The 26,999-nt window shown below is 41.6% G+C and overlaps 1 protein-coding gene across 1 annotated transcript in view; it reads left to right on the top strand.

Annotated features, from left to right (window-relative positions):
- micu1 (mitochondrial calcium uptake 1) overlaps positions 1–26,763 on the top strand; it is a 109,897-nt gene extending 83,134 nt beyond the window's left edge. The window contains exons 8-12 of the mRNA XM_062995030.1: positions 6,298–6,498; positions 9,994–10,131; positions 17,347–17,455; positions 24,369–24,458; positions 25,981–26,763. Coding sequence (XP_062851100.1) covers positions 6,298–6,498; positions 9,994–10,131; positions 17,347–17,455; positions 24,369–24,458; positions 25,981–26,144 — 702 coding nt within the window. The 3' untranslated portion in view covers positions 26,145–26,763. The remainder of the gene's footprint in view (positions 1–6,297; positions 6,499–9,993; positions 10,132–17,346; positions 17,456–24,368; positions 24,459–25,980) is intronic.
- Positions 26,764–26,999: the final 236 nt, after the last annotated feature.

Genomic DNA, 26,999 nt, shown 5'->3' with positions numbered 1-26,999 from the left:
AGAAGATGACCAACTCAAACAGCAGCAATAGATGAGCGATCGTCTCTGACTTTACATCTACAAGGTGGACCAACTAGGTAGGAGTGTCTAATAGAGTGGACAGTGAGTAGACACGGTATTTAAAAACTCCAGCAGCACTGCTGTGTCTGATCAGTGTCACTGCAGTGCTGAGAATGATCCACCACCTAAATAATGATCTGTGGGGGTCCTGTGGGGGTCCTGATCATTGAAGAACAGGGTGAAAGCAGACTAAAAAAGTATGCAGAGAAACAGATGGACTACAGTCAGTAATTGTAGAATTACAAAGTGCTTCTATATGGTAAGTGGAGCTGATAAAATGGACAGTGAGTGTAGAAACAAGGAGGTGGTTTTAATGTTATGGCTAATGTTATACGCTGCATGCATTTTTTGTGTAAAAGGTCTTTTTTTATGCATTTACTGCTGGGCTGTCAGGATACATGCAACCCTGTTTATGATTCTCCTAAATGATTTATGATTTTTTTCCCCCTTTATTTCCCAATCTAGTCATTTTCAATTCCTGATTGTGAATCGCCAGCCTCTTGCATATCCCCTGATCTGATCAAAGTTAACCGGATCACCACACACTAACCGGCGTCCACTTTTTATCACATGCAGGTGTTGTGTTCTCACACGGAGCCAGATCACGTAGGGGGAGCCACACAAGGTGCCTGGGCAGGTCGTTGGCTCTGCTGAGACACTAATCAGTGATGCGCTAGTGTGTTAGACAGCTGCGCCACCCGAGCATGGACAAAGTGTGTTTGAGCTGGTAGATGTCTCGGGTGGAAATATGACTCTGTAATTACCCTTTTATTCAGATCAGTGAACACAGATATCATTGTCTGTGTAACTTTGCATAGCAAATTTATTTCGGCCTGCTTGTTTTTTTTAAAAATACGGCAGTGTTAAATAAGTTAATGCCTTTCTCTTACATCAATACAACAATACAATTAAAGGAAACAGGTTATTGCATGTATCCCAATTACTAACTTTGGTCATGGCAAAATGTGCTGCTTGTGTGGCACGTGGGTTGCGCAATGGTGAAACATGCCATCACTGTTGAGATCTCAAGCTCGAGTTCGAATCTCAGCTCTGCTATAGGCTTGCTGGGTGGATACACAGATGCAATTGGCTATATCAGAGGGTGGGCGGGTAGAAGGAATTCCTCATTACTGCTGCATTACTGGGCAGCTGTAGCCTAGCGGTTAAGGTACTGGACCAGTAATCAGAAGGTTGCCGGTTCAAGCCCCACCACTGCCAGGTTGCCACTGTTGGACCCTTGAGCAAGGCCCTTAACCCTCAATTGCTTAGATTGTATACTGTAAGTTGCTTTGGATAGTAATGTTTAGATTAAACAGTGCTTAAAATAATCAAGCCAGTGTGGGCCAGGTGTAACTAACCCAGTTATTGAACCCAAGATTTATTAATGTCAAAGTACTTACCAATATAATCAGTTGGGTTAGTGTATTTCTACTTACATTTACAAAAATGAAAAAACACCTGGAAGCCTTGGAAATAATAATAATAATAATAATAAGTTCAACTTATATAGCGCCTTTCACCAAGCTCAAGGTCGCTGTACAGTATAAAAAGTGAAAACAAACGACAACACGCAAAACAAGACAAAACAAAAACAAAACAAAAACAATTCAACAGTGTGTAAGGATAGGTTAGAGATATAAGTTCAAGAAGTAGAATGAAAATGTTGTGAGAAGAGATGAGTTTTTAGAGACACCTTGAAAGCAGAAAGAGAAGAAATAGAGCGAAGAGTTGAGGGCAGAGAGTTCCAGAGTGTTGGGGCGGCAACGCTGAAGGACCTGCCACCCATAGTGGACATCCTAAATCTAGGAACAGAGAGCTGATTTTTGTCGGATGACCTTAGTCTGCGTGATGGTGTGTGGCATGTGAGGAGTTTAGTAAGATAGGCGGGAGCGAGACCATGAAGTGCTTTAAAAGTCATGACCAGAATTTTATATTTAATGCGCATGGAAATTGGCAGCCAATGTAGTTCTTCCAAAACAGGGGTGATGTGGTCAAACTTTCGGGTAAATGTCAGGACCCGAGCAGCTGCATTTTGTATGGTTTGCAGGGGACGGAGGGTTTTGGCGGGAAGTCCGTGCAATAAGGAATTGCAGTAGTCCAAACGGCTGGTGACAAAAGCGTGTATCAGTGTTTCCGCCACCTCAAATGAAAGATATGGACGGAGACGAGTAATATTGCGAAGCTGAAGGAAGGCTGATTTGGATAGTGATTTCACATGAGGACCGAATGAAAGCAGAGGGTCAAACAGAACACCAAGATTGCGTACACAGCTGGAAGGTGTGATGGAAACATTCCCAATGAGGAGGGGAGAGTTTGTGAAAGAGGAAAGTGAAGTTTTAGTGCCCACGTAAAGAAGCTCAGTCTTAAGGGGATTAAGCAGCAAGAAATTTGAATGCAGCCAGGATTGAAGTTCCTGGATACACAAGGTGAGCGAGGCGGGAGGAAAAGAGATGGATGGTTTGAAGGCAAGGTAGAGTTGGGTATCGTCTGCGTAGCAGTGAAAGTTAAGACCATGTCTGCGTATGATGGAACCAAGTGGAATGATATAAATAATGAAAAGAAGAGGCCCCAGTACAGAGCCTTGCGGTACCCCTTGTTTCACCAAAGCAGTGTCGGAAACATGATTACCCAAGCGAATGAAAAAATGCCTGTCAGATAGATAGGATTTGAACCAGGAGAGTACAATGCCAGAAATCCCAATATCAGACAGACGAGACAGAAGGATGTTGTGGTTAACCGTATCGAAGGCAGCAGAGAGATCTAGAAGAAGAAGAGACGAGACAAAACCAGAGTCCGAGGAACGTATTAGATCGTTCAGCACATAGAGTATGTGAGAGTAATGGCCCATAGTCAGAAATTGGACAGCTAACTTTATGAACAATTGTTCTATTATGGTTGGTCATGTCACAGTGGTGGTTTGATGCTTTGCAGTGTCAGTAAGTGGACAACTTGTCTTTGTAATGAATTCTACTCTCTATCACAAAGGAGATCCGTCAGTGATATAAAGCCTAATTGGACAGTGATACAAAACACAAAGCAAGTTTACATCTAATTGGCTGAAAATGAACAGAAGTAGACATGTATAGTGGCTCAGTAAAAAAAATTCAATAAAAGAATTGAACTCAATTTTCATGTCTGTGTTTGGACACCCACCTGTCTGATATTACCACTGAAGATTTAAACCCTGATTATCAGCAGCAGTAGGCTAATGCAATTTAACGCTGTGCCACCTGAGCACCAAAGGAATATGATATAATATTTAAATCTAATCGTCATACCCTAGAAAAAGTGCTGTCAGTATCCCAATAATGAGGACAAATGATAATAATGCATCCTAAACGTCGGTTTACTGGCCATTTTATGAGCTAGACTTACCATATAGATGCCCTTTATGGGTATACAGTTACTGACTGTAGCCCATCTGTTGCTCTGTTCACTTTAACCTTCTTTATCTCATTAATTGATTGAAACCGACCCCCATATATTCTTAGCCTGATGAAACCCTTACAAGACTGCAATTAAACCAACACGATAATGTAATGGCAGTGTGTCTTGTATGAGTGTTATTAGGTGCAGCAGTGTTGTTAGGCTTTTCATACACTGGTTACACTGACTGAAGTCTTTACCTTGTACAGTTTTTTTTATCTTTTTCTCCCACCCCCAATTTTCTCCCCTAATCTAGTCATATTGAATTACCCTGATTGAGTTACGGTTCCCCTCTACCGATACAACCCTTTACTGCTGACTGAGGAGCTTCGCAACTGGACACAACCCCCCCACCCCCCACCCGACACATGTGCAGTACCGAATGCATCTTTTCACCTGCACAAGGCGAGTTCATATGCAGATCAACCTTGTGCACGGAGAGCCACACCCTGATCAGCATTATTCCTCAACTCTGCGCAGGTGCCATCAATCAGCCAGCAGAGGTTCCCACTCTTTGAACAACAGTCTGTTGTTGTTCGTGTAGGCGCCCTGCCCAGCCGAATGGCAGAGCTAAGATTCAATACTATGTATTCGAGCTCTGGTGTGCTAGCGTATTTTACTGCTGCGCCACCTGAGCGCCCTTACCTTGTACAGTTAAAGACTGGAGCTATTTTTCATGCACAATGTGTATTAATCCTGTTATAGGGTCTGTCTAAAAACCCAATGAGCTCTTTACATAGACAGCATTTTACGTCATCCTACATGAGAAGAAGGCTGTAAACATTTTTAGATGCCTTAAAATTCTGCCTAATGAGGTGCCTTATTTTGAGCGATATTCTGACTGGATAACAAGGGAGCATAGAATGCTTCCTTAGCGGTGAAGCCTAAGGATCCCAGCATTCAGTGCAGCACAACTTTTCTCACAAAAATTTTTAAATATGGTGGATGAGTTCTTTTCAAATGTGAATAAATTCTCACTGATTTTTTTTTACCATTTTCTGTAAAAAGATGTTAGCTTGCATGCTAGTGGGTTGTGCTGCCTCAGCTCATTGATTTGAATGGTCTAAGGCTATCTGTATTAGCTTAGTAAGTGAAAACTGTGGTGATGTAAACGCTGTCTAAGTAGTGCATCTAAATAATCTGCCTTATGAGTTTGATGTCTTATTAGAATTCTTAAAGATGCTTACAATTACAAATATACACTTATAGATAACAGAAAACACTATAATACATATAATAAAGCAAGTAAGACATGGAGAGAAAAGAGTGGAAAGTCAGGGATACGTTAAGCTTAGTGAAGCGAGTTTTCTCTGTTATGCATGCCGACAAGATGGCGCATCAGCAGTGAGAACAATTCTCAATGCCAGCATGTAGGACAGTGAAACAGGCCAACGTGCAGGGCAGTCAGAAAGCGGTGAAGCGGGAGCTCTGACAGTGCACAAGGCTGGGCATCCACAGGAGAAACAGGCACATTCTATCAGCCAGGGATTGTTGGGAAGTCAAGAAAGCGATGCCAACTGACACTTAAGTCATCGCACAGGGTGAAAACATGTAGAAAACAGCTTGATATTTGAGTTGAGAACATTAAACTGTACTGAAATGATTATACAGGAACCAAAAAAAACCCCCACAAAAACAGATAGGACACAGGGAGAAGCAGCAGTCAAACAGAAGGACACTCAACTCGAGCAGTACTCTCAACTGGAGCTGACATAGAGGTGAGAGGAGACAAGACGTGACAGATGCTAACCTGTCTGTTGAAATTAGTGTTATTGCAGTGCTGACAATGGTCCACTATTCAATTGCATCTGGTCAGTGGAGGTCCTATGAGGACAGTGGCGATTTCTCTAAGACTGCAAGGGAAGCTCAGCTTCCCCTAAAATGTCAAAAATTAAATGGTCAAATATGTACAGTTGTGTTAACATTTCATTGACTACAAATGTGTTAGAACACGTTCATCTCGAAGACGAGTTCGTTCAGAATCAGCTACTTATCACAAATCGACTGACTCAATTTTGTTAACTTCTCATACATTCCCGTAGCGTCAATGCATTTGCCCGTAGAAGCTGAGCGTCTATTCACTTCAACGGGACTGCATGGAAGGGTTTTTTTCATTGCTTCGAAACTCGCCGGTCATTGGATAAATGCCACGATTTTGTCCCGCCCACGGACGCTGAGCGTCTCTGGGGGTGAATGGAGCTGTGGGCGGGTCTGGACGCTGAGCTTCTGCAAGATGATTGGAGGATCAGTCGAAAGGCTGAATCCCGTTTTGATTGACAGCTATTTTGAGATCTACACCATCACTTATTCACTGGGAGCTTCAGTCCCATCGCGGATTTTGCGAGTGAAGTCGAAAGACAAACAAGGCCATTTTCTTGAAAAGGAACGGAGGGCAGAATTTATGTATAAATAAATTGACAAATTTTATGATGTAAGCCGACAATGAGCTTCCCCTCTTTGAAAGACCAGCAGCCGCCACTGTATGAGGACCTGTTCCAAGCTTTAATTGTATAATGGTGTCCATTTGGCAGGCTAGCTCATAAAAAGCCACCCAGTAAATGTAAGCCAGTATTCACTGGAGTATAAAAGATTCAGTGAATTTTGAAGTAGAGCCTGTTAACGTCAGAGTAGTCCTTTTTGGCATTTTTTGGCACTCTGTGGAATGTTTTATGTCAGTTTATTTTAAAACAGTTTTTCAACAGCAACAGGGTAGTCACAGGTTGTTATTGTTTTGTTGTTGACGGGCACATTTTTAGAGGTTTGCTCTTACTAAGCGCAGAACCTGAATTTCTCTGGATGTGTGTGTCTTAGGTGCAGAGCATAATCCGTTCTCAGACCAGCATGGGCATGAGGCACAGGGATCGCTCTACCACCGGGAACACACTGAGAACAACGGGCTGCAGCTCAGCTCTTACCACCTACTTCTTTGGGGCTGATCTGAAGGGCAAACTTACCATCGGCAGCTTCCTGGAGTTCCAGAGGAAACTGCAGCATGACGTGCTTAAGCTGGAGGTACGGTTACAAATTTGTTTGTTTGTTTATTAGGATTTTAACGTCATGTTTTACACTCTTTTGTTACATTCATGACAGAAACGGTAGTTACTCATTACACAAGATTTATCAGTTCACAAAGTTATATCGAACACAGTCATGGACAATTTAGTATCTCCAATTCACCTCTTGCATGTCTTTGGACTGCGGAAGGAAACCGGAGCACCCGCAGGAAACCCACGCAGACACAGGGAAAACATGCAAACTCCACACAGAAAGGACCTGGACCGCCCCACCTGGGATCGAACCCAGGACCTTCTTGCTGTGAGGCGACAGTGCTACCCACTTAGCCACCGTGCTGCCTACAAATGAGAAAGAGTGAGACTGAGAGAAATGAAGTAGACCTAAATGCTGGGGAGGTTAATCCTTGTGTAAGCTTGCGACTGCCTGATCAGCAAAACTACAAGTACCACTCAGATAGATTCACTTGTACAAAAAAGTGGAGACTTTGACAAAGGATATAAGAAGGTTCCTGTAAAACAGCCCAGGAACTAAAACTCCAATTGAGAAAAAGTTGGTAAAATGCAAATAAAAAAAATTCAGTGTGTCCTACGTTGACTTTTATTTGATTGCAGACAGTATGAACCCAATATATTTAAATGTTTTGTCTGGTCAACTTTATTTAATTTGTTAATAAACATCCATTCCTGCCTGTCAGGCCTGCAACACATAACAAAAACAGTTGGGACAGTAAAGCATTTACCACTTTGTAATGTTGCCATTCCTTTTCACAACACTTAAAAGACCTTTAGGCCCTGAGGATACCAAGTGATGAAGTGTTTTAGGTGTTACTCAAATTTAAGAAACACTGCTTTCTTTTTCAATTGCACCCAGGTGGCACGTTGGCTTGTTGGGTAGCACTGTCACCTTACAGCAAGAATGTCCTGGGTTTAATTCCTATGTGGAGCAGTCCAGGTCCTTTCTGTGTGGAGTTTGCATGTTCTCCCCGTGTCTGCATGGGTTTCCTCCGGGAGCTCCAGTTTCCTCCCACAGTCCAAAAACATACAAGTGAGGTGAATTGGAGATACTAAATGGTCCATGACTGTGTTTGACATTAAAAACTTGCGAACTGTTGAATCTTGTGTAACAAGTAACTACCGTTTCTGTCATGAATGTAACCAAAGTGTAAAATTCCTAATAAATTAATTAATACATTTTAATTGCATTTTTCATACTGTCCTTACTTATTTCTGATTTGGGTTGTAAATCCTGCCCTGATCACTGTGCTGGAAACATGCTTTCCACCCTTTTGGGGTCATATACCTTAAATTGTCCCAACACTGGAAAAAGATAAAGACTATAAACCGTATGTTTGTAATGGCAATCTGCACAAAATCAGTAAGTCCCCCCCCCCCCCCCCCCCTCTCTCTCTCTTTTCTCGCTCTCCCTCTCACACCCCCACATACCACTTTCTTTACCATAAGTGCTGAGGCAGCAAGCCTCTGTTACTTCACCCTGCTGTCCAGTCTCTCCTTATGCAGACATTCTCACTCATTCACTCTCCTTTATCTCCTTTTTTTATTGTCAATGCCCTTGCTCTGGCGCCAGCATACATTTAATGGATGTTCTTGCTTTAGTGGATTGAGTCTTAGCTCAGTCAGTAAATGACCAGGTAATACTGCTCTGGTTTGCTGAAGATTAGAGCAGATCATTTTTCTCACTGCAGTGATGCAGGGCATGAGTGCTATAACTTAAGTCAGACTTGACTAGTGAGTGTGCTAACATGAGACTTATGTGAGAGCATACAATAATTACCTGGACTTCCTTACTATGCTGTCTAAACAGCTCTGATAGTACGATAGATAAATAGATAGATATATAGACACTTTATTTATCTTGAGGGAAATTATTGACCTTTCAGTAGTTGAACAAGCAAAAGAAGAACTTGTACAAATACAGATAAAGTAAGTAGGGTGTGTAGCGAATGTACGACATGCATATATACTATAATACAGTATGCAAAAAAGTCTAAAGAATTTAGAAATAATGGTTATTTTTGGTGATATTGTTATAGATATAATATATACAATATACAATAAATCTGGTATAGTTATAAATATATACAATAGGAATAATTGAATATTATACATACACAATAATATACATTGTTATATATACATACTGTATATACACTGATCAGCCATAACATTAAAACCACCCCCTTGTTTCTACACTTATTGTCCATTTTATCAGCTCCACTTACCATATAGAAGCACTTCGTAGTTCTACAATTACTGACTGTTGTCCATCTGTTTCTCTACATGCTTTTTTAGACTGCTTTTACCCTGTTCTTCAATGGTCAGGACCACCACAGAGCAGGTATTATTTAGGTGGGGGATCATTCTCAGCACTGCAGTGACACTGACATGGTGGTGGTGTGTTAGTGTGTGTTGTGCTGGTATGAGTGGATCAGACACAGCAGCGCTGCTGGAGTTTTTAAATACTGTGTCCACTCACTGTCCACTCTATTAGACACTCCTACCTAGTTGGTCCACCTTGTAGATGTAAAGTCAGAGACAATTGCTCATCTATTGCTGCTGTTTGATTTGGTCATCTTCTAGACCCTCATCAGTGGCCACAGGACGCTGCCCACAAGGCGCCGTTGGATGGATATATTTTGGTTGGTGGACTATTCTCAGTCCAGCAGTGACACTGAGGTGTTTAAAAACTCCATTAGATCTGCTGTGTCTTATCCACTCATACCAGCACAACACACACTAACACACCACCACCATGTCAGTGTCACTGCAGTGCTGAGAATGATCCACCACCCAAATAATACCTACTCTGTAGTGAGTCCTGGGAGAGTCCTGACCATTGAAGAACAGCATGAAAGGGGGCTAATAAAGCATGCAGAGAAACAGATGGACTACAGTAATTGTAGAACTACAAAGTGCTTCTATATGGTAAGTGGAGCTGATAAAATGGACAGTGAGTGTAGAAACAATGAGGTGGTTTTAATGTTATGGTTGATCGGTGTATGTATATAGGGATCAATATTAAACACAAAAAATAATTTTAGATATTGGTATGCATGGGTATAATAGTAGTAAAATACAGATAATAACAATAATAATATAGATATTAAAAATATAGATTATAACCAGTATATACATATAGGTATAAATATATGATTTATAGAGTATTTTACTGCACTAGCACATTTGAGTCCTGTGGTATCTAGTAACATTACCAATAGGTAATGCCCTGTCTGTTGTGAGGTTGATCAACTTCAATATACAGCAATCTGGTGCCATCTTGTCTCAGACTAAATGATGCTTATGTGCCTGACTGTCCACATGATCTTGGAGAAAATAGGATTTGTCGGACTAGTTGGCCATCTTCCAGTGCTCCGATTTTCTATTTCTACAATGATCACATGAACGTTGCAACTCAGAAACAGAACCTGTTCAAAAATGTGTGTGTGTGTGTGTGCGTGTGTGCGTGTGTGTGCAGTTTGAAAGGAATGACCCTGTGGATGGAAGAATTACGGAGAGGCAGTTCGGGGGTATGCTGCTGGCATACAGTGGAGTTCAGTCACGCAAACTCAAGCAGATGCAGAAAGGCCTGAAGAAGATGTTTAAAGATGCTCAGGTAAGATAAAAGGCTTAACGCCAGGCCATAAAGTGTGTGTGTGTGTGTGTTATAATGGAGTCTGAGTGTGATGCTCTAAGCATACCATGAGAAGATAATGCTGACATTGCTTTCTCTTCATCTCTTTCTATTTTGATTGAATTATTTTATTTTTCAGTTCATCTCTGCAGCTCATTAACCATGTTTATGTCCTTGCATGTCTGTGTGCAAAATTAGATTCTTAGTCAAGAATTCTGATGTAATACTTGGCTTGTACTCGAGCAAATACTCAACCTTAAAAGTGAAAATTGGGGACAGCGCAGCAGTTCAGTATGCTAGTGCACCACCATAGAAAATTTGAGCTTCTGAGTTCAATTTTCAGTGGTGCTACTGACCAGGCTAGGAGCTCAACAGACACAGTGAGACATGCTTGAGTAGGGGAGGGTCGGATGTCTGGTTGGGAGTCTGACATGAGCAGTGGAGGTGCACATCTGGTATATTATGACTGTACACAGTATAGCTCTCTGCATGAATTTACTGCTGACTGATGTAAAATAGGGCCAGTGACATCACATGCTGCAGAGGGTATATGCTAGTCTGCAGCCATTCTTGACAAGTGTGGGGGTGTTTCAGGAATAGGAATTGCAATAAGGAATTGTAAATACCTAAATTGGGAGAGAAGCAACAGAATTCAAAAAGGAAATGTATCCTTAAAGAGAAAAGAAAACAGGAGTGGGCAATATAGCTGTCTGCGATGTGACTGTATCATACATGTTCACAGGGTTTCAATATACAGAGGTGAGCCAAAACATTAGAACCACCCCCTTAAATGTGCAAGACAATTGCCTTTTTCATTACAGTGCATGTCATGTTCAGGGATGTATTGAATGTGGTACTGATGGTAGTTCCTCATAGTATACATTTTGAATGCAGCACATATGATTAGGCGTAAAAACCTTGATTAACTTTGATTAGAGCCTGGCGAATGGGTTGAATTATCTCCCAAACGGCAAGGGTTGCTCACAGGCATAAATTGTGAGTACCCACAGACAGTGATCTCAGGAGGGACAGGCCTCAAACCACTAACTTACTGATGCCACAGGACATGAAGGCTATGGCGTCTCGTACTGACCAACAAAAATAATAATAGTGATAAGTGTATCAGGCTGCATAATTGCAGGCCAGTTAAAGTGCCCATGCTATCCCCGTTAATTGTTAAAAGCCCTGAAAATGGACATGCGGGCATCAGAACTGTACATTGAAAGAATTATTGTTTTTTATATATATATATATATATATATATATATATATATATTTATATATATATATATTATATATATTTTTTTCCCTTTATGCATTTTCTCCCCTTTTCTCTCCTTTTTTAGCGCGTCCAATTGCCCAATTGCGTCATGCTTCCTCTCCACCAATGCCGATCCCCGCTCTGATTGAGGAGAATGAAGCTAACCCACGCCCCCTCCGACACGTGGGCAGCAGCCGTATGCTTCTTATCACCTACATATCGACAAATGCAGTGCAGCTCAGCGTTGTGTACGGAGAGACACACCCTGACAGCACTCTTTTCTCATCTCTGCAGGCGCCATCAATCAGCCAGCAGAGGTCGTAATTGCACCAGTCATGGGAGAGAGACCCCATTCGGCTTAGTCCCACCCATCTGAACAACAGGCCAATCGTTGTTCATGTGGCCGCTCAGCCTTAGCCGGTAGGCAGAGCTGAGATTCGATACGATGTATTCGAGATCCCAGCTCTGGTTCCAGCGTGTGTTTTTACCGCTGCGCCACCTGAGCTGCGACGGTTGACGGTTTTAACATTCTGTTTTCTGTGTGCATTGTTAAACCGGGCAAGAAATGGCACCAGATTGCACTGCACTGCAGGACGATCCACAGTGCATGATCCTGGTAAAGTCCTGATATCAGGTTCCCACAGGACTCCTTCAGATGTCATGTGGAGTCCTTGTCTTAGTGGATCAAAGCTGTGTTGACAGCATTTCTAGGAGGGTGGTCCTACCGTTTTTGGCTTATCTGTATAAATCTATAATTGTCAGACTAAATAATTTTTAACAAAACAAAAATGAATACATAAAGGAACTTGAGTACACATAAAACCCACTTTGTAAAACACTGTTTCTGCAATATTACTTAACATTTCTCCACGGTGATGTGAAAGATTAATTGAATGACAGAACTGTAGAAACTCAGTCACAGTAATTGACGCTCCAGGCGAAGCAACCAGTTATTATTGGTTAAGAAACCAATTTCTTTTCTACAAGGGTGTTAATTGTTTTGGATAACATTGTGCTTTACTCGAGTTGCCTTTGTGTAATAATATATAATGTTTTCTGCTGATCCCATATTTCAGGGTTGGTGGATCATTCTGGTCTGTGTATCTAATTTGTTACAGTTATTATGCAGTATGCTGTTCCTGACGCAACCCTTCCTCTTTTATCCATGCTTCGAATCAGCACAATACCCCTTTTCCACCGACTCAGAACGGGTTTGGTTCTGGTTCGTGAACCTGATTTTGAACTAATTTAGCGTGTTACCACCAATAAAAAGAGGTTCCAGACTGCGAACTTGCATTACGCTTTTCTACGTTAAGCTTTATCGACTCCCCCTGAGAAGCTGATTCTCATCACCCCGAGCTGCACAACACAAGTTTAAAAGTAAAACCAGCACAAAGTAAAGTAAATACAGCTAAACATAGATATATGTGGATGATTTTAGAGTGGATTTGATGGTTATTTCACACAAATGGATGCTTGTGTCGTGGAACACTTTAGTGATGTTTTACTGCACAGTTCAGGCAAAGCACAAAACACTTCTCATGAATGCACTAAATAAAGCAACAATGGCAACAAACATGAGAAACGGTGTCGCCTTCTACGTCTTCTTATGACCAATAGTTGATTGATGCTTTTTGCATAAAAACGAACATCTGTAACAACAGCACAAATGCTCGCAGGTGATCTTTGCGCTCCGTCTTCTTGCTACTACTCTTTACTTTCGTTGCGCAACACCATTGATGACACATGCTTGGCTCCCAAAAACTGGTGGAAACATGGGCCAGTTTCCAAGGTTCGAAGAAGCCGAACAGAACCAGTTAAAAAACCGAGTTCTTTTGGTGGAAAAGTGCCATGAGAGAGCACTGATGAGTACACCATATACTGGCTAGGCTTTACCTCCCCCTTCCCCACCGATCATGTCTGTGAAGACACCTGACCTCCTGATATAATAATAATTGGGGCAGATAAAACAGTACACGTGTACAGTACAAATAAATGCTTTTTCCGCATATCCAAATCGGGCATAGAGGAGTTGGGTAAGTGCCCAACTCCATTTGTAAACTACAGCTTTGAGTGCAGTTCATGTTGCGGTCTGTCCCTTTTCTCTTAATGACTGTAATCATTTAATTAGCGCTCTCTCGCTTATTTATCCTCCTCTCCTAGGGCCCAACATGTACACAGCTGCAGCCAGAGGTACAGAAATGAAACACTGTTCTTGCTGGTTTATGCCTAATCCTAAAGTGCTTCAGAGAGCCAGCCAAAGCAAACATTGTAAAGCTTGAGACAGGGATTTACAGTGGGGGAAATAAGTATTTGATCCCCTGCTGATTTTGTAAGTTTACCCCCTTACAAAGACTTGAACAGTCTATAATTTTTATGGAAGGTTTATTTTAACAGAGAGAGACAGAATATCAACAAAAAATCCAGGAAAAAAAACATTAAATAAAAGTTATAAATTAATTTGTATTTAATTAAGGGAAATAAGTATTTGATCCCCTACCAACCAGCAAGAATTCTGACCCCCACAGACCGGTTATGTGCCCATGAGCCACACAAATTAGTCCTGTCCCTGTATAAAAAACTCCTGTCACAGAATCAGTTTCTTCTGTTCAAATCTCTCGACCACCATGGGCAAGACCAAAGAGCTATCAAAGGACATCAGGGACAAGATTGTAGACCTGCACAAGGCTGGAATGGGCTACAAGACCATCAGCAAGAAGCTTGCTGAGAAAGAGACCACTGTTGGTGCGATAATTCGAAAATGAAAGAAATACAAGATCACAGTCAATCACCCTCACTCTGGAGCTCCATGCAAGATCTCACCTGGTGGGGTAAGAATGATTCTGAGAAAGGTGAGGTCAGTCCAGAATTACACGGGAGGAGCTTGTCAATGATCTCAAGGGAGCTGGGAGCAGAGAAATGCTGAATATGACCCCAAGAACACCATCCCCACCGGGCATTTCTCTGCCTCCAAACACGGCGAGTGGAGTTGATGCCAAAGAGCTCAATTTTGGTCTCATCTGACCATATCACATTCTCCCAAGCTTTCTCTGAATCATTCAGGTGTTCATTGGCAAACTTCAGACGGGCCTGTACATGAGCCTTCTTGAGCAAAGGGACTTTGTGGGCACTGTAGAATCTCAATCCATTATGGCGAAGTGTGTTACTAATGGTTTTCTTGGTGACTGTGCTCCCAGCTCCCTTGAGATCATTGACAAGCTCCTCCCGTGTAATTCTGGACTGACCTCACCTTTCTCAGAATCATTCTTACCCCACCAGGTGAGATCTTGCATGGAGCTCCAGAGTGAGGGTGATTGACTGTGATCTTGTATTTCTTTCATTTTCGAATTATCGCACCAACAGTGGTCTCTTTCTCACCATCATGATGGTCTTGTAGCCCATTCCAGCCTTGTGCAGGTCTACAATCTTGTCCCCGACGTCCTTTGATAGCTCTTTGGTCTTGCCCATGGTGGTCGAGAGATTTGAACGGAAGAAACTGATTCTGTGACAGGAGTCTTTTATACAGGGACAGGACTAATTTGTGTGGCTCATGGGCACATAACCGGTCTGTGGGGGTCAGAATTATTGCTGGTTGGTAGGGGATCAAATACTTATTTCCCTTAATTAAATACAAATTAATTTATAACTTTTATTTAATGTTTTTTTTTCCTGGATTTTTTGTTGATATTCTGTCTCTCTCTGTTAAAATAAACCTTCCATAAAAATTATAGACTGTTCAAGTCTTTGTAAGGGGGTAAACTTACAAAATCAGCAGGGGATCAAATACTTATTTCCCCCACTGTATTTGAACATTTGATTTTTATCTGTCATCTATTTTTAATCTATCAGTGACTTCAAAAATATTAGCCTGGAGATTATTATAATAGAAAACAGACTAAGATGTACTACAGTTTAACACTGTACATGTTTTTCTCCTCAGCAAACTCATTGAACCTTGTCTTTATGAACCTCATTTTGTGCACAGTAGCACACTGCTGCATAAAAGAGCCTTTCTCAAACTGTGCCTACATAGTTGGAAGGATATATGTGATTTTGTGCACCTGTGAGCAATGGGTGTTGCTGAAATACTTTTGCCCAAATAGTGCCTGTTTGAGGGGAAAGGAGCAGCATCTGATAAAAAGATCTCTTGTATTTAGAGTTTGTGCTAAGCCAGTGACACAGGAAACATTACATGGGTAGATAAAATAATGGATTTCACTATTGACAGTCAGTCAGTCAGGAAATTGAAGCTCAAAGGCGTCTGCAGCTATAAATTAAAAAGCAAGCTTAAGCTTTTGGAATTACCCTTGTCAGTCCCCTGACTAAACATTATTAAAAATCTTGGAGCTAATCATGCTGTGCATACAAGACGGCCCATGAATATCTTACAGCTTGAGGAAAGCCCTCAAACATTAGTTGCTTGCATTGTATTCGACCTCAGTAGTACATTGCTTTGAATTAAAGCGCTCCGCTAGATGTTGTAGATGTAACTAATAGCATTCTGCCTGCAAAAAAAATTAGATACACAAGACTTCTACTTTTTGCAAGCTGTACTAAGTACTGATAAAGCAGAGTTTTCAAACCTCTACACATGCCACAATTTATGTATATTTTGTTCATAGAAATGTTAGGTTTAAAAATAGTCTGCAGCACATTTTTTTCCACTGTAAAATTCAACAAACCGTCATTGGAGGCGGCACGGTGGCTAAGTAGGTAGCACTGTTGCCTCCCAGCAAGAAGGTCCTGGGTTCGATCCCCATGTGGGGCAGTCCGGGACCTTTCTGTGTGGAGTTTGCATGTTCTCCCCATGTCTCTGGTTTCCTCCCACAGTCCAAAGATATACAAGTGATGTGAATTGGAGACACTAAGTTGTCCAAGACGATGTGTTTGATATAACCTTGTGAACTGATGAATCTAATGTGATGAGTAGCTACCGTTTCCTGTCATGAATGTAACCAAAAAGTGTCAAACATGACGTTAAAATCCTAATAAACAAACAAATAAACATTTGGCCAGGAGGGTCCAGCCTATACCAAACTTGATGTGAATATAGTGAAAACTAGACTAGTACTTAGACATTTTGTTGAATCAGTTGGGACAGTGGTAGCCTAGTGGGTAGAGCTTTGGGCTATCAACTGAAAGGTTGAGAGTACAGCCACTGTTGGGCCCTTGAGCAAGACCCTTAACCCCCTCTGCTCCAGGGGTGCTGTACAATGGCTGACCCTGCGCTCTGACCCCAGCTTCCAAACGAGCTGGGATATGCAAAGAAAGAACTTCATTGTACTGTACACCTGTATATGTATACATGACAAATAAAGGCATTCAATCTACATTCAATCAAGCCCTGCCAAGGCCTACTTGTATCGGTTGAGCCCTCAAGCAGGTCGTTAACCCTCAATTACTCGGATTGTATTTGGTCAATTGGATTAAAAGGTGTTTGCTGTAAGCCATGACTGTAAACGTAAAAATAAGTGCTGTGGCTTCTATTTTGCAGAAGGACTTTTACAATCTGCTTTACCTACGGCCATCGAAAGCATCTGTCTGACTTTCGTTAAGCCTATAAAGCAGACTTCAGACATTCCTTCCTTTAAAAGTTAAACAACACTGTTGGAATAAGCCAGCAAACAGCCACAAGCAGCAGATCCTCTGACTAAATGTGTTTTTTTAGAAGTGTCCCTTTAGTTTTTTATTTTCTCTGTAAGGCTCAGCTGTGAAGCAGCCAATCTTCTTGATAAAATGGTTTGGAACAACCAAATGGTTTTCTTCTTTAATACTTGTTGCTATGATTTTGAGCTCTTCACTAAGCTTGCCCTTATCTCATGAATGAATGAACATTATCTATGCGTCCATTGTGTTACACTAAGCGTCATTGACATCACAGTTTACAAGCAATAATGACTACTCCTGTCTTCTGTCTTCTGCCTTGTTTTGTACAGGGAATCACGTTCGAGGAGGTGGAGAACTTCTTTACATTTCTGAAGAATGTGAATGATGTTGACACCGCGTTAAGTTTCTACCACATGGCAGGTGCCTCCATAGACAAAGGTAAATACACGCCCTCTGTCTAGTCTTTGCCAGCTCCCCTGTTGCAATTTTATTTCTGCTCATACCACCCCTGCGCTAGCTGATGAGAGCTTAGACCAGAGTTTTTCATACTTTTTTTTCAAGCGACCTACATTTTGCCCATAATTTTTACCGTGACCCAGGCAACACATCAAAACACATCATATTTATCAAGACATCAAATTCATCAAAAGAAAACACAAAACGAAATATACTTAATTAATGAAAATGGTGGCAATCTGGTCCTACTATGGTTTACAACAGGGGTCCTCAAACTTTTTAACCAAAGGGCCAGATTACTGTTCTTCAGTGTTTCGGGGGGCCGGACTGCGGGTGAAATAGTAAACACACCCAAAAAAGCTATTTACTATGTATACTGGATGTATTGTCTGTGTTCATAATGCAGATAATAATGCAGAAATTTTATTTATTTTAATAATTTCCATTATCCTACCTCATACAGTGTTTCCTTAAAAAATCAGTGTGAACTGTGAGCCTGCTTTTGCCTGACGACAGTAAGCGTCAGGTTCCATATTTGTTACTGCCAGTCATAATAGCTAATAAATGTTGATCAGTGAGTCTGGATCTGGTTGGAGATTTAAGGTGTTTCAACTTTGAAAAAGTCTGCACACAGAAGTAGATGCTCCCGAAAACGGTAGTTACTTTGAGTGCATGTTTTATTGAGATCGGGGAGCAATGGAAAGAGAAGCATAAAAATTAAACAATGTGCTTGAGTTTTGATTTTGGACCGCATACATGCGTTGATCTCCGGGAGCAGGACGTTAAAACATTTCAAAACTCGCCCCGACTCAGCCAGCGGATCTCAGTAAAGCACATCTTCAGCTCAGACAAGAATTCCTGAAACTGCCTGTAGTTAAGAGCATTAGCTTTAATGAAATTAACACAGGACACGAGGATTTTCATAACGAAATCCCACTTAACTGCTTTGCAACACAGTGCAGTGGCTGCGGTCACTCATCTCTCTATTGATGCGCCAATCACTCCCCTCATGCTTGGAGCGCCACCTGTTGGATCGCTGCCGTATAATCTACTGAGACTCCGGGTGGCCAATTTTTGTTTCCTCTGTTATTTTTTTCCCCGTTATAATACTGTGAGTTCGAAGATGATCAGTGGCCAGACAACATGTATTGCTGCTGTGGTTAAAGGGGCCGGTCAAATTAAAGCATCGGGCCGTAGTTTGATGACCCCTGGTTTACAAGGTGTAACGTAAAGTACTCCGCGTTTGTGTACAAGTTAATTTTTTTATGTGCCTGTTACAATTTGTTTATTTAATTATTATTATTTTATTTGGTTTGAAAAACCCTGGTTTAGACTATCCTCAGACACAAGCCATCTACGCCCACATCTTATTATCTGCCAGTGCCGGAGTCTTACACACTATATTAATAGAACCACTCGGGCAATACCCCACCACTTGTCCAGGTGCCATGACCACAGGGGCGTAACTACTGGGGGGGCAGGGGGGGAAGGTGCAAACCCCTCACCGCATTGCCTCCCCCATTGGCTGCACTCGCCAGGTCTATTATTATATTACAATATTTTTGTTAAGTAAAATATTAAAATAACTAAAAGACAATGAAATATCAGAATACATGTAATCAAAATATATTAGTGAGTGCACAGCAAGGGATTTTGGGAATCTGTGTGACCTGCTTAACGTTACTAGACCAATGGCACATCAGGCTGAACTTGACGTGTGACTACTGAAAACCGAATTGATATGTCTGTGGTCAGCTAAGTGGTAACGGGCAAAATGCTCAGTAAATTGAAGCAAAAAAAGCGGTACTTAGAAGCGAATATATATATGAAATATATATGAAATTTGTTGAGGGGGCCCTTTTTTTTTTTTTGCACTGGGACCCATGAGCTCCTAGTTATGCCACTTCTTGACCGGACAGCAAAGGTCTGCATTTCACAGCTGCAATAAAACCCATTTCACCTCTCAGGTACCCATCCAGCTCGATAACACCGCCTGGGTTTTGAGCTTGAGATCGCAGTGCATTAGAGTGCTGCTCCACCCGAACGCTCTTACATGCAAATTGTCATGCAAAAAGATTTACTTTCGGAACCCCCCGCATCAGTGTAGCTTCTGTATTGCTCACATGTCTGCACTTTCTCCACCATTCTGGCAGCCAGCCTACTAATCACTTAGCCAGCTCACAACTCATTGTACGTTTTTTGCTTCCGTCATCATCTTACTCTTTCTTACTTTGCAGCTGTTCACTGATGCTGTCGTTGTTAAAAAAAAAGGTGAATACATTAAACATGTAAAACAACCTGACATATTAACTGAGCTGGCTCATGTCTGTTGTTATATTCTGATTAATTTCTTTAAATTACAGAATAGCCAAATTCATGTTTGTCTCTGATTGTCCAGTGAGGTTCAGTTTTACTATTCCTGATATAATTATCACCTGCTCATATCCACAGAACTCGGTACTGCATCCTGTACTCTGTACTGGCAACCTGTTTAATATGGTGGAATGAGGTCTGGGACACTCAGAGCATGTCATTATGTGCTGCTGTGTGCATGTCCACGGCATTTTTCTTTCAGGAAGCTGCACTAGTGGCCAAAAGTATGAAGACATCCCTGCAAATGATTGAGGTTAGAAAGTCAAAAAGCTGCAGCCTTTTTTTTTTTAAATTTATTTATGCATTTTCTCCCCTTTTTCTCCCAGTTAGCGCGTCCAATTTCCCAATTGCGTCATGCTTCCTCGCCACCATGCATCTTATCACCTACACTTTGACGAGTGCAGTGCAGCTCAGCAGTGTGTACGGAGAGACACACCCTGACAGCACTCTTTTCTCATCTCTGTGCAGGCACCATCAATCAGCCAGCAGAGGTCGTAATTGCATTAGTTATGAGAGGGAGACCCTATCCGGCTTAGTCCCACCAATATCTGAACAACAGGCCAATCGTTGTTTATGTGGCTGCTCAGCCTAGCCAGCAGGCAGAGCTAAGATTCGATACGATGTATTCGAGATCCCAGTTCTGGTTCCAGCGTGTGTTTTTACCGCTGCGCCACCTGAGCGGCCCAGCCGCAGCCATTTCTAACAGGTTTATGCAGACTGTTAGATAAATGTAATTTTTTCAACTTTGTAGTAACAGCTGGCATGAAGCTCTATTGTGTTTCAGCATGACATTGTTTGACAGACTAGTATGGAGGAAATTTAGTGGTCTGACCTCAGTCCCACTGAACACACTTGGAATGAACAGGATGTGTGGTGGGAGTCATGCTATTTTGTCCAAAATAGGAGCAATGTAGTGTAGCCAGTCCACCATTTGCATGTTTTGGGAATTGAGAGGAAACCAGAATACCTGAATTTAACTTACAGACACAGTAAATGCATGCAAACCTGAACCATCAGTCAACGTGGACACCAGCATAAAGCAGAGACAGTCCACACATTCTTTTATTGCTTTCTCTTCAGTATTACTGAAGTGTGAGAGTAAAAACTTTATCATGCATCATCATAATGATCACAGCTACCCAGTATTAGTGGACACTTAAGGTTTAGTCTCTCTTTATTAACATCAGCTGGTCTTTTAGCTAACTAACTACCTTACAGCACACAGCTCATGTGCAAGGTGAGTGATCTTTCAAATTGACTGCAAATACCCCTCTGTCAGGTTGCCACTTGAGAAAGAACCCTCAAAAACAATTCACTGTGGGGCATTGTCTAGGACATAGCCAACTATGTCTGTATGTAGACGCTCGACCAGCTAATGGCAAAGCTGGAGATTTTCCTCTCTATATGCAAATAGCTGATTGAAACCAGCAATAATGTAATACATAATTAAAAAGTTAGTTTAGTACCACCATGCCTAAGTCCCACTGGTAGTTGACACATCACTTTGCTCCTCATTTGCATAAATCTAAACTCCGCTTGTTCACATTGCAAGCTCCACCTGCTTTATGTCATCAGTCATCACGCTACCTCCTGTAGTCATGCATTGAAAATGGAAAACATTTTGCTGCTTTGTTGCATCGCCCCCAACGTCATTAGAAATTCAGATCTTGGTTTAGGGAACTCCAGTCTCGATATGACAATACCAGTCTACCAGAAGCGCAGAGCAGCTGACTGTGCTTTTTATCCACTGGTTCTTTATTGATCCTGGTGAGCAGTGGCTGCTGCTGTGCATATTAAGAGTGGCACTTTCTCTTCCTTGTGCTCTGAAGCACTTACAGAGCATTTACCTTGTTCTTCACAGTCCCTGAAGTATTAACTTGTTAGACTTGGGAGAAAATTTTGAGTTAAACTAATAATGGATGTAAGCCACGCTTTCGTTTTTTTTAAGTTAGTTTGGATTTAAAGACCACAGCATCTCAATATCAAGGCATCATATTTAGAACATTCGTAACAATTGTGCATGTCATATTTAATAATATATTAAATGTTGGGCTGATGGTAGTTCCTCATGGTACACCCATTGAATGCAGCAGGTATGATTAGACATAAAAACCTGAGTGAATTTGATAAGGGCCAAATTGTTATGGTCAGACAACTAAGTTGAATTATTTCAGAAATGGAAAAGGGTTCTCAGAGGCAGCAGTGGTGAGTACCCACAGACGGTGATGTGAGCAGGAACGAGCCACAAACCGCTGACAGATTATTGGACAGCCAAGACTCATTGATGCCAGAGAACATGAAGGCTATGGCTTCAGAAAACCTTTTGCGGTTCAAATCGCAGTAAATATGATGAGATAAATGTGTTACAACACACAGTGTATCAAACCCTTCTGTGTATGGGGCTGGGTAGTAACAGGCAGTGTTGAAAGTACTTACAATGGACACACAGGCACTGAACCGGACATTGATGAAAGAAGGTCAACTGGTCAGATGAATCCTTTGTGCCCATGAATCGCGGGGGCATCGTTTACCAGCGGCAGATTGCACCAGGATGCACTGTAGGATGATCCACCATGCAGCGTATAGAATTTGAAGGACCTGCTGGTATAGTTCTTTTGACAACATTAGGGTGGTCCTAATGTTTTGGGTCATTGGTGCAGCCTACATTTTTTTCTATTTTACACAGTTCTGGGATGTATTTGTCTGGCTTGGGTGACCATTCGAATGCAGAAAAGCTTTTAGTGTCTTTTTTAAAATCAATCTAAGAGCGGTTCTCAGAAATTGTAACACTGATTACTGTTGTGCTTACCGTACCAATCTTGGAGCTGGGACTTTCTTTTGCATGGCAAGCACTAAGCTAAGGGCAATGTAAGGCTATCTTGACTGTGTGCAGTGTATCATTTGTTAGAAGCTTTATGGTAGAATTATTGGCAGATCTGCTTTTTGTGGTTCTTCATTAACATTTAACCATCTGGAAAAATTTCCTCTCAGCACAAGGTAACAGTGGTTTTTTACTCCAACCTTGGCAAGAGACGGCTGATTCATGTACGAGGGATCTTCTAAATGTTTTCGGACTTTTATATTTTGGTTGTAAACAGTGAGGGCGGGAGGAGCAGTAATTGGTCGTGTCTGAGAGATCTCATAGTCCGGATTTAGCGCCATCTGATTTCCACTTTTTTAGAAGAAGCTTTAAGCGGAAGAAGATTTTCATGTGATGATTATGTGAAAGGGCGGCACGATGGCTCGGTGGGTAGCACTGTCGCCTCACAGCAAGAAGGTCCTGGGTTCGATCCCCAGGCGGGGCGGTCAGGGTCCTTTCTGTGCAGAGTTTACACAGTCCAAAAAACATGCAGTTAGGTTAATTGGAGACACTGAATTGCCCTATGGGTGTGTGTGTGTGTGCCCTGCGATGGACTGGCACCCTGTCCAGGGTGTTACTGTGTGCCTTGCGCCCATTGAAAAGCTGGGATAGGCTCCAGCACCCCGCCCCCGCGACCCTAATTGGATAAGCGGTGAAAAAAGTGAGTGAGTGATTATGTGAAAGCAGCGGTGATTTAAGGCTGATTTTTTTTGCTGATGGCATTAAAACGTTGGTACAACGCTGGGAAAATGCATCGGAAGGTGACTGTAGAAAAGTGATGTCTTTTGTTTTTAAAATTCTTAATAAATAGAGTTGAAAAAAGTGTGGAAACTTGTTGAAGAACCCTTATACTTTTTACATGGACCGTGGTTGATACAGATGGAGTGGCTCCAGTGAACATTCTGACTTGTGAAAGTCAGTAATCCACTTTCAGAGGCTTCGGTATTATAACTGAGCAACACCAGACCTGCAGGATGATTTATAAAAGGCTGAGTAAAGGTTCGAGGCTGTAAACAGTCTTCACTTTCAATATGAGAGGCTTATATTATTACGCAGACATCTCACATTTCTCTAATACACACTCTTCTCTCACATATTCACATTTATTGCATCCCCCTCTCTCTTTCTCCTTTTGTCTCTGATTTACACTCTATTCTTGACTGAAAGACAATTCCATTTTCTGCACATTGTCATGCAGAACTGATAATGTCGGAATTGATTCGCCTCAGTGCAGAAATCATAACCCGACCTCCTCCTCTCGTATCTCTCGTCTCGTGCTGTCCTTTTTGTAGAGTGGAGCAAATCAATGTCTTATATGGAGACTAAAGAGCATGGCAGGACCTTCATTATTGTTCTTTATTTCTGTGCCGATGTGATTCTGTGCTGAGTTGCAGCCGGCTCAGATGCTTATCCTTAACCGGTCTGTCATCTGAAATTTTTAGTGTTTGTTTTTTCTGCTGACCCCATCACCATCTCTCTCTTGTTTTATCTTTGTTTAATAAAGCTTCGTCTCCAGATAGAAACTCTTTGTTATTGATCCAGACCAAAGTGTCAAGAACGCAATAATCCCCTTTAATCCAATTCACCAGAACCTTTTTGTTTTGGCCATAGGCTAACAGGCTTTTTCCCACTTTTATTATTTTTCTCTTTTTATCTCTTTAGCCACAATGAAGCAAGTGGCTCGCACTGTAGCCAAGGTGGAACTGTCGGACCATGTGTGTGACGTGGTGTTTGCCTTGTTTGATTGTGATGGTAAGTCTCTAAACATTCTTTAAACATTAACTGGTTCATTTGTGTTTGAGGGGTAATTTTAATTTCGATAGTTAATTTTAGACAAACTATTCAAATTAGACATCATGGGGGGGGGGGGGGGGGGGGGATAAGTTTTATTGTGAGAGTGATCACTATCTCCACATTTTTTGCTAGATTCTTTCCCTTTATCTCTTAGTCTAGTCATTTTCAATTCTTAATAGTAAATCCGCAGCCGATTGCACAAAAATGATCTAATCATGGAGCGCCCTCTGACACATGTCCCATCTGCAGCTGCTTCTTATCTCCTGCCACTGTTGGGTTCCCACACAGAGTTGTCTCATGTACGCTAAGCTCCATATGACTCTGCTGCTGGACATAAGAGGAGACGGAGTTGCTGGGTTCCCATACATTTTGGTGCAAGCTTCTCCCTGCTAAAATTGCATTACATATGCCCTGTAGGATAGCTCCATATTTTTATTTTATTAGGATTTTAATGCCATGTTTTACACAATTTTTACATTCATGACAGGACAGGTTACACAAGATTCATCAGTTCAAGTCTTTAAAGTCAAACAGTCATTGACAATTTTGTATCTCCAATTCACCTCACTTGCATGCCATTGGACTGTGGGAGGAAACCGGAGCTCCCAAAGGAAAACCTACGCAGACACAGGGACATTTAAAGTCCACACAGAAAGGACCCAGTCCACTTCACCTGAAAATCGAACCCAGGACCTTCTTGCTTTGTTTTTCCCACCGTGCCCCTCCTCCTTTTCCATACAAGTTTGGCCTTCTTGACTAAAGAACAAGCAGGGACAAGCCGTAGCCTAGTGGTTAAGGTACTGGACTAGTAACCAGAAGGTACAAGTAAACTCTGGTTCAAGCCCCACCACTGCCAGGTTGCTGCTGTTGGGCCCTTGAGCAAGGCCCTTAACCCTCAGTTGCTCAGACTGTATACTGTAAGTCGCTTTGGATAAAGGCGTCTGCTAAATGCCGGAAATGTAAATGTAAAGAACAAAAAATGAGGTCCATTAAGACATGATTTAATGAGTTTGTTGTTGTTAATAATAATAAAAGTAATAATATTAGGTTGCAGCCCTGACCTCAACACCATTTAGAATGAATTGAAAAGTGGGTGGCCTTCACATTTAACATCAAAGTCCCACTGACACTAAAATTCTGTGAAGGGCGCTCTAGTAATGGTCAAATGTCCACATTCTTTTGTTCATATAGTGTATAAGAATTATTTCGTGTGCTAAAAAGTGCTGTTTTATGATATGGCTGAAGGGTATAAAGAAACTTCTGTTTTACATAATAATAAGTCCTGCTGTTTGGCAGAGGTGGCAGCAAGTAAGTGCTGAGGCTGGATGTGAGAGTCTGATGATGTAGATATGGCCAACAGCTTTACAAGGGGGCCTGTGCTAGCCTGCAGGTCAAAAAGGACAACACAAAAAAGGGAAACAAATAAACCAATTAGAAAAATACTAAAGTAATATTTACTAACAGCATGTGTTTGTCCTAGGTAACGGTGAGCTGAGCAATAAGGAGTTCATATCCATCATGAAGCAGAGGCTGATGCGGGGACTTGAGAAGCCCAAGGATATGGGTTTTACCCGGCTGGTGCGTGCCATGTGGAAGTGTGCCCAGGACACAGCGTGGGACTTCGCCATGCCCAAACAGCAGTAGATGAGAGAGGGAAAGGTAGAAAGTATAGGGTGAGTGAGAAAGCAAGAGTAAGAGAGAGTGAGTGATAGGATAATGATGTCTGCGTGGGCAGCTTCCTTTTGCAGCCAACTAAATTAAGCAATGAACTCTTTGTGATGGCTCATCTGATAAGTGTAATAAATCGTACAGCATTACTGGCCTCTACTGCTGCATGAGGTAACTGCTGCAGTGTGGGTCTCCAGTTTCTACACACTTCCCCCAGTTCTCAAGAACACTCCATGCTGGATTTTAATCCTGATACAAACAGGCCTAGTTTAAAAGATCTGCAGGACGTTTTGCATGCATTGTGTATATATATGATGACGTATCATCAGCACTAGTCTATGCACTGGAGTTAAAAGTGTGTGGCTCATTGAAACAGCAGATGGCATTGCTCTACAAAACCCCTCTCACTGCGTTTACATTCACCGCTACTGCACAACTATGAAAATGCTAAACGACAAGATTCAGCATTGTTGTGATTTTCACCAACAGCTACCACGTTTACTTGTATGTCTGCACTTATTAATAAATATTAATGAGTGACTAAAGCTCCATATATAAATATAAATCATCACATTAAACCTTTTTTCATGAGAAACCGTGTTTGAGTGGTTGAATGTGTGGGATGAGAATCAGTAAACCATGCCTCTATTATACCTTAATTCCCTTTTTATGCTTATGCATTTTGAAAATTTAGATAGATAGATAGATAGATAGATAGATAGATAGATAGATAGATAGATAGATAGATAGATAGATAGATAGACAGATAGATAGATAGATAGATACTTTATTAATCCCGAAGGATATTAGGGGTTTAATTAAGGGTGTAAT

Source organism: Trichomycterus rosablanca, chromosome 5 (assembly GCF_030014385.1).
Source record: "Trichomycterus rosablanca isolate fTriRos1 chromosome 5, fTriRos1.hap1, whole genome shotgun sequence".
Classification (NCBI taxonomy): Eukaryota; Metazoa; Chordata; class Actinopteri; order Siluriformes; family Trichomycteridae; genus Trichomycterus; species Trichomycterus rosablanca.
The sequence above is the reverse complement of the archived record's forward strand: the minus strand, read 5'-3'. Positions and strand labels throughout refer to the sequence as shown.